The following is a 16,350-nucleotide window of genomic DNA, read 5'->3' as shown; positions in this document are numbered from 1 at the left end:
GGCACAGGGCTTGAACTCACAAACCACGAGATCTTGACCTGAGCCGAAGTCGGATGCCCAACCGACTGAGCCACCCAGGCACCCCAGGGCACATTTTCTTCTAAAAGAAATACAGGACACTTGTATTATTAGTAAAGGTTATCCACCCATCATCAGAACTGAGGTAATTCATATCAGTAAGGTATTTTAGTAATTAAAACCAATGCCATGCAAACACTATTTTTTCACTGGAAATTATTCAAAAAACATAAAGAAGCATTTATGTTTAGGTTCTGAAATGATGTTTGTTAATGGCCTTGTTCATAAGTCCAGAGTGACATACTGTATAAGGCATGACTGATTTATTTCATCTGTTGGTGGCAGGCAGAATCTACGTGGTTTTATTTGATTTGCATCTGTGGAAACTTCTAAATTTGTAGATTGAAAGTTTATAAATAGAGGAGCCGATGTCTGCCTTCCTAGAGGCTAACAAATATGATTTGGCTTTTTAAAACTGGTGATTGTGACCTATTCCCTAGGTCACACCAGCCCCTTAATTGGGAATTGCCCTACTCTTTGGTAAGTCTGCTGCTCGTCACCCTTTGAGCATTTCATACTGTCAACTACCCCATTTCTTCTTGAAGTGCTGTTCTCCCTGCTCGGTCCATGCTCTAGGAGTTCTTTCTTTTTCTCTCTCTACCCCTCCCCTTCCCCCACTCGCCAGGAGTTGGGGAAGGGGGAAGGGCCTACATCCTAGCAACAGCAGGCGATCAGGAAGTAAACGGGGATGTTCTTGAATGTACAAGAGTCGCTTTCCTCCCTTCCCATTCCATCTTGTCATCCAGTCATTTTACCTCTCAGCTTTATTACTGTTCTAAAGTTTGCAGTGGCCGAGGAGTCTGTCAGTGTCTCGGTTAGTGCCTTGGGCTCAGTTATTCCCTTAGTGCTTTAGTCCTGGTTATAAAATGTAGTCAAATGCCATTTCTAGCCTCTTTATGCTGGTGAGTAGAAGGCACCTCATCTTCTGTCAGCTGTTTTCTTACTGACTGAACAAGGCAGATAAGTAGTGACATTGAGGTAGATCAGTAACTGCACAGAAGTTCTTTCTCTAGGACAGTCTTCCTCTCCTTTGAGTTATGTCAGTCACCTAGGTTTATAGCTTTGGCTCATTGAATGTTTCTACCCTTTAGTGTGTCATCGTGACCAATTTACTTTCTTTTAAAAGTCTCCCAAATTTCCCCCACCCCGGGTTAGGCCTTTGTATCCCTCCCCTATATTATGTGTCACTCTTTAACTGTGTAGTTTTACCTCATAGAATATGGACCTCTAACCTTAGTCTTGAAATGGTGCTCCTCACTGACAAGAAGTCTTCCATGCTCCCTTCTTTTCTGCTACAGCAGAGATCAACCCCTCTATTTGGCTTTCAAGGGTATTATACTTACTCTCCTTATACCCTGTTTTTGTTGTTGTTAACAATCCGGCCCAGCCTAACCTTCCAGTGTGTCTATCAATACTGCACTATGTGAAAAGCCAGGCTTTGCTACTCCCTCGCTTTACCCATAGAAACTGCTCTGCTCATCTAACCCATGGCAGTGCTCTCTGCCACTTTTCTGCTCTCTCTAAATTTTTCTAGGATACTTGGTGTAAGCCTTGCAGTACTTGCATCATGTATCTTGTATGCTAACTTTGCACGCATGGTCACGAAGCTCTTGAAGGACAGAATGTGCTTTTCAGTTCCCCACAGGCCATACCTGCTTCAGTGCTTCCGTCCCCACTGGTTCTCAACCAGGGACTGCCAGGAGCTTGTGGGTGTGTTCTTGATGAGCTGTACATGGTAGAATTGTGAGGAATGTGTAGAAGGGAAAGGTGAGCAGATGTGCCTCCCAGTAAAGGTAAAAGTTTCTAGTGGTGCTATGTCATAATGGGTTGGTTTGCCGTGTCAAAAGCTTTCTCTCAGAGCAGGTGTTCCCGTGGGAGGCCAAATGGCTATTCTGCCAGGGATGCTGTCAGGGAGAGTCCTGCACAAGATGGGAGTGGAGGTATTATGCAGTTAGATAGACGTGGGCCCCTTCGGCTTTGTAATTCTAAATAACTATCATTTTGACCTAGTGAAGTACAGGTTAGAGAGGCTGATTAAGGTGATGCTAAGAAGTAATTTACGGCTGAGTAATTATTATAGTTTATGGTCCTCTTTCAGTGCTGTCTTTATATATTATGATGTTGAAAACAAAATTCAAAATTATGGAGTATGTTTTGGGGGCGCCTGGGTGGCTCAATTGGTTGAGCGTCCATCTTCGGCTCAGTTCATGATCTCACAGTTTGTGGGTTTGAGCCCCACATCGGCCTCTGCACTGACAGTGTGGAGCCTGCTTGGGATCCTCTGTCCCCTTCTCTCTCTGCGCCTTCCCAGTTCTCTCTCTCTCTCTCTAAAAAATAAATAAACATTAAAAAAATTTTTTTAAAGTATGTTTTCGTGACTTTTGCATATGATCATTTATTTGACTACTGGGGGAGTTCGATTTAGAAGACTGCTTAGCCTACATAGACCCATTATCGGACAACTTTCTTGATTACTAAAAACAAAATGCTCATTGGGATTGCTGTAGTCGCTTCGCTTCCTGGTAAATAGGAGAATTATGCTTATAATTTCCACAGTGATAGAAGATGTAAACTCCAGCTGATTGAAATTTGCTTTTTTCCCCCTCCCTCTTTAAATTAAATCCAAGATGAATGTGGTATTTTTTTGATTTGTCACTTTTTTACTTGCTAGTTTGTCCTGAGGCAGGCCAAATATTTTTCTTAAAATACTTGAGGGAAGGGAGTCTCTAGAATTCCTGCTTTATGGTGAAGCACATGTTTTTTTTTTTTTTTTTTTCCCTATTTAAAAGTGATCCTTTCACTGTCATAATTGAGTACTAGTCCTCAAGCAAAGATTTCAGAAAATGCTTCCTAGTCTGATTGCAAAACAAATGTTATTCATGGCCTCTCCCAGCTTTAAGTAGATAGGCTTCTTTTGTGGTCTTATAGAATTGTAGAATGTCTGAAAATGGAAGAACTTTATTTAGTTCAGTCTGTTCATTTAGCAGACATTGTGGAGTCTCTACTGTTTGTCAAGCATCATACAGGTACTAAGGAAACAAATGAATACAAGAGCATAAAACCACCTCCTTGACAAAAGTAAAATAGAGCAAGAAGAGAGGCATTTCTATAGTGAAATAACGTTTTCATTATTTTATAACAGTCTTAGGTTTTTAAATGCAAGGTCATTATCATATGAAAGGATTCTAATGACGAAGACTTCTTGCTAGTGGTGTATTTGCTTTGCCAAATACATGTATGAGTGGTCATGACTTCTTTGCTTTTTGTACTTAGTTCTTAAATGTAAACTAACATGATTTTGCTTTTGTATTGGTTTCCTAAGGTTGCTGCAATGAACTAACACAAACTTGGTGGCTTAAAACAAATTTATTCTCTCACTGTTCTGGAAACCAGAAGCCTGAAATCAAGGTACTAACTAGTAGGGCCACTGCCCCTCTCAATCTTCTCTGGGAGAATCCTTCTTTGCCTCTTCTAGCTTCCAGTGGCTCCAGGCATTCCTTGGCTTATAGATGGATCACACCAAGTCTCTACCTCCATCTTTACATCATCTTTTCCTCTCTGTGTCTCTATGGTCTCTTCTCTTCTTGCAAGGACATCAGCCATTTGATACAGGGCCCACCCTAAATCCTAAATCCAGGATGATTTCATCTTGTGATCATCATATCCGCAAGAGCCCTGTTTCTAAGTAAGGTCACAGTCTGAAGCTCTGGGTGACATGAATTTTGGGGGTGCCCTGTTCAACCCACTGCAGCCTCTGTGGTCCTTTTTGACCCCAAATCTATATTTATATAGATCCATAGACAGAAAGAAATAAACTATTCATGTGCATGTGTATATATCTCAGATGTTATTCTTTAGGCTTGAAAATAAAAGTAATGGAGCCCCCGGGTGGCTCAGTCGATTAAGTGTCCAACTTCAGCTCAGGTCATGATCTCAGTGTTTGTGGGTTTGAGCCCTGCATTGGGCTCTGTACTGATGGCTCAGAGCCTGGAGCCTGCTTCAGATTTTGTGTCTCCCTCTCCCTCTGCCCCTCCCCTTGCACTCTGTCTCTCTCTCTCTCTCAAAAAATAAACAAACATGAAAAAAAAATTAAAAAAAGATAAAAGAAAAGTAGTGAATTAAATAGTTTTTCGCATTAAAGATATTTAGGAAAATAACTTTAATTTGAATTAATAATGGAATAAGGGATAACTTTTTCTTTTTAATGTGTATTCATTTTTGAATGAATAGTTTCTTTTTTGAAGAACAGTTTCAGGTTTGCAGCTATATTAAGCAGAAGGTACAGAGATTTCCTGTGTACTCGCTGCCCTCACATGTGCTTAGCCTCCCTCATTATCAACATCCCCCACCCAAAGTGGCGTGTTTATTATAGTTGTTGAACCTACCTTGACACATCATTATCACGCAAAGCCTGGAGGTTACATTAGGATTTACTCTTGGTTTTTGTACATTCTGTGGGTTTGGACAAATGTGTGATGACATGTATCTATCATCATAGTATTATACAAAGTAGTGTCACTGCCCTAAAAATCCTCTGTGCTCTACTGATTTATCCATCTCTCCCTTCTAAACTCTGGCCACTGATATTTTTACTATCTTGATAGCTTTGCTTTTTCTTGCCTTATACTTCATAATGTCATATGGTGGGAAATAAACATAGTGTAGTTTTTTTTTAGATTGTCTTCTTTCACTTAGTAGTGTGCATTTAAGTTTCCTGTATATTCATTCACGGCTTAATAGCTTATTCCTTTTTTTTTTTTTTAAGCACCGCATAGTATTCCTTCATCTGGATGTACTACAGTTAATCAGTTCACCTACTGAAGGACATCTTGGTCACTTCCAAGTTTTGACAGTTATAAAATCTTTTGTAAACATCCATGGGTAGGTTTTGAGCGAACATAAGTTCTCACTTCCTTTGAGTAGATACCAAGGAGCATGGATTGCTGGATTACATGTTAAGGTGATGTTTAGCTTTGCAACAAACAGCCAAACTATCTTCCAAAGTGGCTGTACCATTTTGCATTTTCATCAACAATGAATGAGAATTTCTGTTGCTCCGCATCCTTGCCAATATTCGATATTGTCAGCATTGTGGATTTTGGCCATTCTAATAGGTGTGTAGTGGTATCTCGTCCTTTTAATTTGCATTTTCCTGAGGATATATGATGAAAAGCATGTTTTTAAATTTTTTTAATGTTTGTTTAATTTAGAGAGAGACAGAGACAGAGAGCAAGCAGGGGAGGGGCAGAGAGAGACGGAGACACAGAATCTGAAGCAGGCCCCAGGCTCTTAGCTGTCAGCGCAAAGCCCAAGACAGGGCTGGAACTCATGAACCATGAGCTCATGACATGAGCCGAAGTTGGACGCTTAACCAGCTGAGCCACCCAGGTGCCCTGCAAAGCGTGTTTTTTTATGCTTATTTGCCATCTGTATGGCTTGTGTCTGTTAGGGTTTTGGGCCCACTTCTTAAACAGATTGTTTTTTTATTGTTGAGTTTTAAGAATTCTTTGTATATTTTAGATAAAAGTTCTTTGTCAGTTGTGTCTTTTGTAAATACTTTCTCCCAATGTATGGCTTATAATCTTATTCTCTTGACAGTGCCTTTTGCAGAGCAGAAAATCTTAATTTTAATGAAATCCAGCTTATCAATTCATTCTTTTATGGATCATGCCTTTGGTGTTATATCTAAAAAGTCATCACCAAACCCAAGATGATCTAAATTTATTGCCTTTAGGAGTTGTATAGTTTTTTGTTTTACATTTAGGTCTGTGATCCATTTTGAAGTAATTTTTGTGAAAGGTATAAGGTCTGTGTCTAGGTTCATTTTTTTGCATGTGGATGTTCAGGTGTTATAGCATCATTGTTGAAAAGGCTGTCTTTTTTCTATTGTATTGCTTTTGCTTCTTTGTCAGAGATCAGTTGATTCTATTTATGAGTCTACGAGCCTTCTTTTCCATTGGTCTATTTGTGTATTCTTTTGCTAGTGTCACACTGTCTTGTTCCTTGTAGCTTTAGAGTGCGTCTTTAAATCAGATAGTGTCAATCTTCCAATTTTGTTCTTGCCCTTCAATTGTTGTGTATTCTGGATCTTTTGCCTTTCTATATGAAATTTAGAAACAGTTTCTTAGTATCCACAAAATAAGTTGCTGAGATTTGTATTGAGTTTGCACTGAATCCATAGATCAAGTTGGGAAGAACTGACCTCTTAACAATTTTGAGTTTTCTTATCCATGAACATAGAATAACTCTCCATGTATTTAGTTCTTTGATTTCATTCATCAGAGTTTCATAGTTTTCCTCATGTAGATCTTATGCATATTTTGTTAGATTAATACTACGTGTTTCATTTTGGAGGATGCCAATGTAAATGATACTGATAGAAAAGCGATTGACTTTTGTTTATTGATGTCATATCCTGCAACCTTGCTATAATTGTTTATTAGTTCCAGGAGGTTTCTTTTTTGTTGTTGTTGTTATTGCTTTTGGATTTGCATAGATTATCTATCATCTGCAAACAAAAGCAGTTGTGTTGCTTCCTTCCCAATCTGTGTATGTTTTATTTCCTTTTTTTGCGTCTTATTGCATTAGCTAGGACATCCAGTATGGTCTTGAAAAACAAACATCTTTGCTTTGTACCTGATCTTAATTGGAAAGCTTCAAGTGTCTCACCACTAAGTATGATAGTAGAGGTAGAGGTTCATTAACTAGTTGTGGAAGTTCACTTCTATTCGTAGGTTACTGAGAGTTTTTATCATGAAAGGGTATTATATTTTGTCAGATGCTTTTTCTGCATGTATCAATGTGATCATATGATTTTTCTTCTATAGCCTGTTGATATAATGGATTATATTGAATGATTTTCACATATTGAATTGGCTTTGCATTCCTTGGATAAATCCCCATTTGGTCATGGTATATAATTCTTTGTATCAATTTTGGATTCAGTTTGCTAATATCTTTTTGCATTTATGAGAGAAATTGGTCTATAGTTTTCTCGTAATGTCTTTGTCTGATTTTGGTGTTAGAGTAACACTGGCTTCTAGAATGACTTAGGATGTATTTCCTCTGCTTCTGTCTTCTCAAAGAGATTATAAAGAATGATAATTTCTTAAGTGTGTGGTAAAGTTCCCCAGTGAACCCATCTGGGCCTGGTGCTTTCTCTCTTGGAAGGTTGTTGATTTTTGATTGAATTTCTTTAATAGATATAGGCCTATGTAGATAGTCGTCTTCTCCTTGTGTGAGTTTTGGCAGATCGTGTCATTCAAGGAATTGTTCTATTTCCTAGGTTATCAAATTTGTGGACTGAGAGTTGTTCATAGTATTTCTTGATTATCCTTTTAATGTCCATGGGATCTGTAGTGTGATGTCCTCTCTTTCATTTCTGATATTAGTAATTTCTGATTATTGATCAGTAATTACTGATTAGCAATTACTGATTGTTCATTCCTTCCCACCAATATATGGGAAAGGATTTAATATGGGGAATTGGTTACATAGATGTTGGGGGCTGAAAGAGCAAAAAACAAAGACAGTAATAACACTGGGAAGTAGTTCTATGCCTAGATTGAGGGAAATAAGAGATTATCATCATCAAAAGGTAGGAATTTGAAAGGAAGATCCACAGAGCTGGTGTTCAGAGCTCTGGGGAGGGCAAAGTCAGCTACTGCTTCATGTGAGAAATAAGGAGGAAGGGTCTCCAGAGTTGAGGGAAGTCTAATGCCCATGTTCTCTTCTTGAAAAATCTGCTCATAGACATAATCCACTCAACTGAGATGTAAAGTATGAGTAATCACTGTGTTGAATAAATATGGGTGTTGGAATGTACTCATAAAACACTAAATTCTAGCTATCAAAAATAAGGATAATAGTGAAAACAGGAGGAAGGAATTAGTCAAGACCAAAACATCTATAGAGAATTATAAAAAACAGAAGGGGCGCTCTGATAAGAATATGGAAATATTTGCTAAAATTGATCCACGTGTGCTTAGACATAGCAATTTAACTCCTAGTTACAGACCCTCAAAAAAATGCTTCTAATATGCATAAACACATGAATGTTGATGCAGCATCGTTTGTAATAATAAAATCTAGAAATATCCCAAATGTCTATCAGTAGAAATAGATAAATAGTAGTGCTATAGTATGTCCAATAGCTCAATCTATATGTATCACTATGTCTACATAGAAAAGTTACAAAGCGGTACCCTCCCCAGAAGCACCTGGCTCAGACGATTTCATGGATGAATGCTTACAAATATGTAATACAGCTCTGTGCTGTATATGAATTCTCAAAATAACACTGTGAAATCATATCACCATCATCATCATCACCCCTTTTTTATAGATGAGGACACTGTGGCACAAAATGATTAATTTGCCCAATGTCAACCACTAGGAAGTGACATATCTAGGATGCAAATCCAGGCAGTCTGCCTCCAAAGGCTCTACTCAACCACTCATCCCTGTGTTATCAAAACTATTTCAACTCACTGTGAAAGGTGAAGCTTATCCAATTTTTGTTTGAAGACCTACATATCTAGTAAAATATCTAAATATCTAGTAAAAGCAGTACCCAAAAGGAGAACTACAGAACAATCTCAACCATTATATTAACACAAATATCCTAGTAAAATATTAGCATATAGAATTTAGTAGAATATTAAATAAATCTGCAACTTGAGCAGATGGAGTTATTCTAAGAAGATAAGGATTATTCACTGTTAGGAAATCTTTTAAAAATCTTACCATACTGGAGCGCCTGGATGGCGTCCCAACTTCAGTTAAGCGTCCAACTTCAGCTCAGGTCATGATCTCATGGTTCGTTCAAGCCCTGTGTTGGGCTCTGTGCTGACATCTCAGAGTCTGGAGTCTGCTTTGGATTCTGTGTCTCTCTCTCTCTGTCTGCCCCTCCCCCGCTCACATTCTCTCTCTCTCTCTCTCTCTCTCTCTCTCTCTCTCTCTCTCAAGAATAAACATTAAAAAAAATTTAAAAAAAATCTTAACCTCACTGATCAAAGGAGTAAAAACAAATTATATTGCTTAATTAGTAATTTTTCAAATGATATAGGAAAACATTCTAGAGTAAACAATTTAATATAGAAAGAAATAAATATAATAAGTGGAATAAAAAAGAAAACTTGTGTCCCTTTACCTCTTCCCATTCCTAACTTCTTTCCCCCTTTCTAGATGTAACCCCTTTGGTGAATATCTGGTAACTCAGATAAAACTTTTTAATGTATTATGTAGGTCATCTTATAGCCTTACTTAGCTGAAAAGTAAATAAAAGTTATTATATACATAATGTTTATTGTCCTTTCAGAGGACTGTAAACTATTTAGTATCATGTGGACTTGCTTTTTTGGGTTGGGGTTGTATAGCTGTCACATAATGTTCCATTAGTTTTATGTGTACAACATAGTGATTCAGCATCTCTGTACATTATGCTCTGCTCACCACAAGTATAGCTACCATCACCGTACAACACTATCACAATACCACTGACTATGTTCTCTATGCTGTACCTTTTATTCTGGTGACTTACTCATTCCATAACTGGAAGCCTCTATCTCCCACTCCCCTTCACCCATTTTGCCCACCCCCAACCTCCTTTTACTCTGGCAACTATCAGTTTAAACTTCTCTGTGTTTGTAGGTCTGATTCTTTTTGTTTGTTTGTTCATTTGTTTTTTAGATTCATTTTTGGGCAAAATCTTATGGTATTTGTTTTTCTCTATCTGGTTTATTTCACTTAGCCTAATACCCTCTAGGTCCATCCTTGTTCCTTCTTTATCTCATGGCAACTAAGAAAAGGGAGACAGAAGTGCACAAGTGAGATAGAGTCCTAAATTTGGATTTCCCTTTAATAAACCATGGTCATTCCCTGATTACTTTTGGTCAAATTGCTTAGAAAGCTAAAACACTACATGGTAGTGATGGAGATCATGAAGTAATGACCCTTAATATTTATGAAAGCTTTGAGACTATCATGGGGCGGGGGGCAGGAAATTTAGACCAAAGGGGAAAGGACAAATCCATTTGCTTTGCAGACTTAATTTTTTTTTTTTTTTAACGTTTATTTATTTTTGAGACAGAGAAAGACAGAGCATGAACAGGGGAGGGTCAGAGAGAGAGGGAGACACAGAATCCAAAGCAGGCTCTAGGCTCTGAGCTGTCAGCACAGAGCCCAACGCAGGGCTTGAACTCACAGATTGTGAGATCATGACCTGCGCTGAAGTCAGATGCTTAACTGACTGAGCCACCCAGGCGCCCCTTTGCAGACTTAATTAAAACAGTATGTGGGCTATGGGGCAGCCAATGATTCTTTCATCTGGTGATTGAATTACTACAGGTATCCCAGCAATTATGTGGCCTTTCAAAGATTAGTTCTGATTGACATTTAGAATTGGTTTGATCTGAAGGAACAGTACAATTTTGAAGATACAGATTTTTAAGCAGTGGATTAACACATTAGGCCTATATAAAAATGGAATCATTCTTGGGTGGTGCCTGGGTGGCTCAGTCAGTTAAGCATCCGACTCTTGGTTTCCGTTTAGGTCATGATCTTATGGTTGGTGAGTTCAAGCCCCACACCAGGCTCTGTGCTTACAGTGCAGAGCCTGCTTGGGATTCTCTCTCTCCCCTCTCTCTCTGCCCTTACCCCACTTGTGCATGTGCTTTCTCTCTCTCCCCCTCAAAATAAATAAACTTAAAAAAAATGGAATCATTTTTGGATTTGTTAATGAAAATATTTTTTATCGTAGAACATAGTACTCACGGAAAGGAAACCAAAAAGCCTGAGAGTCATTCCAGAACTAGTGAATATGGAAGACAAGAAACTGAAGGTTTTACCAAAGAACAGTTCTTCATTGAAGGTTGTTGACTTACCAAGAAGGGTCAGGGCCATATGTTTAGTAGTGAAATACAGACATTGTTTGATGTATATAGGAGGCATTTTCTTCACTTTGTGCAGTTTAGAAATAAATATGCCACCAGCAGAAATTGGCAAATAAGACAGTTAAAGGATTTAAATTATACAGTTTAGGATATATCAGGGCCTATATGGTACAAACCTTGAAATTTGTTTAAAAAGTAAAAACATTGGCATTTAGTTCACTGTATTATGTTGTATAGTGGGTATCTTCCCCATCCTTCTTCCCCATTTCTTTATGGGTACTTCCTTTTTCTTCCAAATAAACTGCTTGTATTGGACTACTTGTCTCGGGATCTGCTTTTGGGGGGAGCCCCGGTGAAGATAAGCTGTCATTTTTCCTGTAAAATTTCCTCTCTCTCTCTTTTTTTAAGTAGGCTTCATGCCCACCGTGGAGCCCAGCATGGAGCTTGAATTCACAATCCTGAGATTAAGACCTGAGTTGAGATCAAGAGTGTGAGACGCTTAACTGCCTGAGTCACCCGGGTGCCCCTAAAATTTCCTATCTCTTGACATGGCTTCTTGGATCCCCATGGTGTCATTTTGTGTTTTACTCTGTATTCATTGTTTCCTTGTACTAGTTCTTGGGCTTGATGAGATTGAGGTCAGGTTCAGTTTTTTGGGTTAATACTTTGTAAGTGGTGCTTTTTATTTCCTATTGTATCCTATAAAGAAGCATTAATATCTGGTCATTCCACTTTTGGTAATGTTAAGATTGTTCAGTAACAGTGTCAGTGTAGTTGTCTGCATTAAGATTAACTCAAAGCTTCTTGAAAGCCTAAGCAAAAAGAGCCTGTGACATACTCTGTAATTCTCATTGTTTGGTGCCCAGCAGTTGTCTTTTGAGAATGACTTTGCCAGGAACTATGGATGTCTTTTCAATTAAAATACTTCAGACAGAGAGAATCTTCTCTTTCTCTTTTTTTCAATGTGAAAGAGAATTTAAGTTTGATGATCTTGCTAGATGTTTGTATATATATGCATATATATAATGTTATTCACAACCCTATCCCTAGTGCCTAGTACGGTGCCTAGCATGTATACAGTAGATGACTCAGTGAAATATTTATGGAGTGAATGATCTAACAAAAAAATATGTACCAACATGTATGTAGATTCCATTAAGGGAACTTGGTTTCATGAGGCATCCTGTGTGAGAATTACAGTGCAGCACAAGAAGAGTAGTCATAATTTTCTCTCGGTATATATTTGCAAGTATTTGTTCTGGAGACAGTGATGAATGGGATGTTGTCTCACACCACCCTCCCTCCTCCTCCCCCACCCCCCACCTCTGGTTCCAGACTGTGTACAGAAAAAGAAGACAATTATCATCTTAACTTTTCTCCCAATTCCCATGCTTTGTTAGTACCACCATTGCTAGAATTTTAGGTTTTAGGGGAGGGGTATGGGGTGATTTTAAGAGAAAAACCCTTTCCACACATTGAGAAAATCAATCCCATTTCTGAAAAGCTTTGGACTTTTCTGTGAAGGTCAGAGTACTACATTGTCTATTCTAGGTAAATTAGTTGATCCCCTTCCTTTTTTTGTTTTTTGTTTTAATTCCAGTACAGTTAACATATCGTCTTGTATTAGGCTCTCATCCCGTATTTAGAATACAGTGGGGAACCAAACACACAGATGACATCGACTTTTTAATTATTTATTGTTTGTTTGTTTGTTTAGAGAGTGCGAGTGGGGGAGGGGCAGAGACAAAGGGAGAAGCTCCATCCGGCAGGCTCCATGGGGTCAGTGCAGTCAGTGCAGAGCCGATGCGAGGCTCGAGCTCACGAAACTGGGAGACCATGACCCGAGCCAAAATCAAGAGTTGGACACTTAACCAACTGCGCCACCAAGGCACCCCATCAATTTTTAAAAAATGTTTATTTATTTATGTTGATAGAGTAGGGGAGGGACAGAGAGAGAGAATCGCAGGGAGGCTCTGCACTGTCAGCACCCCCATTTTTTTTTTCTTTTAGTATAGTTGACATAAAATGTTACATTAGTTTCAGGGGTACAACATAGTGATGGGACAAGTTCACACATTATGCTGTGTTCACAAGTGTAGCCACTACCTGTTACTATACAACGCTGTTCCAGTGCCGTTGACTGTGCTCCCTATGCTGCGCCTCTTCTGTGACATTCTCATTCTATAACTGGAAGCTGTGTAGCTCCCACTCTCATTCACCCATTTCCCCCACCCACCTACCCCGTCTCTGATGATAACCATCAGTTCTCTATATTTATGGGTCTGTTTCTGCTTTTTATTTGTTTTGATCTTTAGGTTCCACATATAAGTGAAATCACATGATACTTATCTTTCTCTGACTTATGTCACTTAACATAATACCTTCTGGGTTCATCCATGTTGTCACAAATGGCAAGATCTCCTCTTTTTTTTTTTTTTAATAGTCGAGTAACGTTCCATTGTGTGTGTATGTGTACACGTACTGTACCTTCTTTATTCCTTCATCTATGGATGGACACTTGGGTTGCTTCAGTATCGTGGCTATTGTAAATAATGCTGCAATAAACATAGAAATGCATGTATTTTTTTGAATTGGTGTTTTTGTTTTCTTTGGGTAAATACCTGGTAGTGAAACTAATGGATCATACGGCATTTCTGCTTTTAATTTTTGAGGCGCCTCCATACTGTGTTCCACGGGGACCACAGCAGCATACATGCTCACCAACAGTGCACGAGGGTTCCTTTTTATCCACATCCTCACCAGTTACTTGTTATTTCTTGTCTTTTTTATTTTAGGCATTCTGACGGTATGCGGAGATATCTCATTGTTTTGATTTGCATTTTCCTGATTATTAGTGATAGTGAGCATCTTTTCATATGTCTTTTGGAAAATGTCTGTTCAGGTCCTCTGCCCTTTTGAGCTGCAGTCAAGAGTTGGACACTTAACTGACTGAGCCACCCAGGCACCCCTGCCCATTTTTAATCAGGTTATTTGGTGTTGGTTTGTTTTGTTTGTTTGTGGGGTGTGTTTTTGTTTGTTTGTTTCTTTTTGGTGTTGAGTTGTATAAATTCTTTATATATTTTGGATATTAACCCCTTACCAGATATATAATTTTTAAATATCTTCTCCTATTTAGTAGGTTGCCTTTTGTTTTGTTGACCGTTTCCTTCCCTGTGCAAAAGCTTTTTATTTTGATGTAGTTCCAATAGTTTGTTTTTGTTTCCCTTGCCTTAGGGAAAAATGTTGCAAAGGCCAGTGTGAGAAATTACTGCCTGTGCTCTCTTCTAGGATTTTTATGGTTTTGGGTCTCACATTTAGGTCTTTAATCGATTTTGAGTTTATTTTTGTGTATATTGTAAGAAAGTGGTCCAATCTCATTATTTTGCATGTAGCTGTCCAATTTTCCCAGCACCATTTATTGGAGAGACTGTCTTTTCCCCATTGTATACTCTTGTCCCCTTAGTCATAGGTTAATTGGCCATGTACTTGTGGGTTTATTTCTCAGCTCTCTATTCTGTTCCATTGATCTGTGTCTATTTTTGTGTCAGTACCATACTGTTTTGATTAGTGAAGCTTTGTAGTACATTGTGAAATGACATCAGTTGTTTTTTTTTTAATGTTTACTTATTTTTGAGACAGAGAGAGACAGAGCATGAACGGGGGAGGGTCAGAGAGAGGGAGACACAGAATCTGAAGCAGCCTCCAGGCTCTGAGCTGTCAGCACACAGCCCAATGTGGGGCTTCAACTCACGGACCACGAGATCATGACCTGAGCCAAAGTCGGACGCTTAACCGACTGAGCCACCCAGGCGCCCCGAAATGACATCAGTTTTAATGGAAACCCATGCTTGATCAAACAACTAATGTGCAAGAAAAAATACGAATTGCAACAATATATTTTTATTTTCTATCGTTGTTTCTACTGGCAGAATTTGAGTTTGGGGATTATATTACCTACATTTGAATTATTCTTTGGGTATAGAATTTATTTTCCCAAACATGTCTGCACCCACCATATTTTGACTTATTTAATGAGGAATGGTATAATTTTTCTAATGTTTCTGTATAAAAGCAGACTGGTTCTGACTTGTCCAAAATTTGTGTCATTTGGCCAAAGGTTGTATCACTGAGCACTTGAGGGTTAAAGTAGCTTGCCAGGGTTATTCTATACTTAGTTCTATTTTTCCCCTCTCTTTGAACTTCTAGTTCATTATAATGCTTCTGGGAATACTAACAGTGAGATGTGCCTCAATTGATACACAGCTTCAAGGCTCTTACAGTGCTTGTCAGCCTCAGTCTTTTTTCTCTGGGGACCTTTCATATCTCTTAGCTCCTTGCAGCCGACTGAAAAATCTCTATGCTTCTGTTGCCTGCCAGCTTAATGCAAAACTGAGAGTCAGAGAAGTGGCCCCAGGGAGGAGAAGCAGCCTGGGTCCCATGGCATCTGGACTTCAGGTAGTAGGCTGGTTTGTCAATTTGGATTAGAATGGAAGAGAGCTGTTGCCTCGTACATCACTTATTTCTTGCTATAGGAGAGACATAGTGTGTAAAGGGCTTTGAGAGTCTCCTAACAGAAAGGCAGGAAAATGAAAGATTTAGCAAAATACACTGAGCTCTTACTGCAGAATGCCTAGCAGATGTAATGTCAATTGAGAACGGTAATGCCACATGGAAGGAAACATTCTCTATTAAAGCTTCCATTTTATGCCAGTAATTTTCATGCAGAAATCTCTATTCAAGCAGAAGGCACTTTAAAAAATTAACATCTTTGTAAATTTCTAATAAGATTACAGATTCCACATTTTTCTAAAATCACAGTAATTTGCATGTCAATACAGACTTTTCACAAATGAGTCTTACTTGTTCTTGTGTTCATATTTGAGGACCATAAACATTGTACAGAGTTTAAAATGGGTTTACATGCTTGCTTGGAGAGTTGGAGCCTTTGCTGTCTAAAGCAGTGCTGCTTTGCCCAACTTAGCTCAGGTCATGGTCTCGTAGTTTGTCAGTTCGAACTCCGCAGTGGGCTCTGCGCTGACAGCTCAGAGCCTGGAGCCTGCTTCGGATTCTGTGTGTCTCTCTCTTTCTCTCTCTCTCTGCCCCTCCCCCGCTCGTTCCCTCCCACCCTCCCCCCTCAAAAATAAAATAAACATTAAAAAAATTTTTTTAAAAGCTGTGCTTCTTAAACTTTGTGCATAGGAATCACTTGGGGATATTGTTAAAGTGGAGATTCTGATTCAGTAGGTCTGGGGCCTGATAGTCTGCATTTCTCACAAGCTCCCAACTGATGCCAGTGCTCCTGGTTCAGGAACTATTTGAATAGCAAGGTTTTAAGATATTCAGCTTTAAAAGAAACACTTCTTGTTTTCTAAACTCATCA

General features: G+C 38.7%; 2 protein-coding genes across 4 annotated transcripts in view; one reads left to right on the top strand and one right to left on the bottom strand.

The window, feature by feature from the left end:
• INVS (inversin) overlaps positions 1-1,858 on the bottom strand; it is a 172,465-nt gene extending 170,607 nt beyond the window's left edge. The window contains exon 1 of the mRNA XM_042964745.1: positions 1,731-1,858. The gene's annotated coding sequence lies outside the window, so the exon portion shown is untranslated. The remainder of the gene's footprint in view (positions 1-1,730) is intronic.
• Positions 1-16,350, top strand: part of ERP44 (endoplasmic reticulum protein 44) — a 94,031-nt gene that overhangs the window by 14,482 nt on the left and 63,199 nt on the right. Inside the window, exons 1-2 of one of the 3 annotated variants that reach the window (XM_042964754.1) lie at positions 1,886-2,018; positions 3,401-3,486. The exons of 1 other annotated variant lie outside the window; for it this stretch is intronic. In XM_042964754.1, coding sequence (XP_042820688.1) covers positions 1,901-2,018; positions 3,401-3,486 — 204 coding nt within the window. In that variant the 5' untranslated portion in view covers positions 1,886-1,900. Of the gene's footprint in view, positions 1-1,885; positions 2,019-3,400; positions 3,487-16,350 lie in introns of those variants that run through there. One more of the 3 variants, XM_042964755.1, reaches the window with a different exon arrangement.

The sequence above is a fragment of the Panthera tigris genome, chromosome D4 (genome assembly GCF_018350195.1).
Source record: "Panthera tigris isolate Pti1 chromosome D4, P.tigris_Pti1_mat1.1, whole genome shotgun sequence".
Taxonomy (NCBI): domain Eukaryota; kingdom Metazoa; phylum Chordata; class Mammalia; order Carnivora; family Felidae; genus Panthera; species Panthera tigris.
This window is presented reverse-complemented; position numbering and strand designations above follow the sequence as displayed.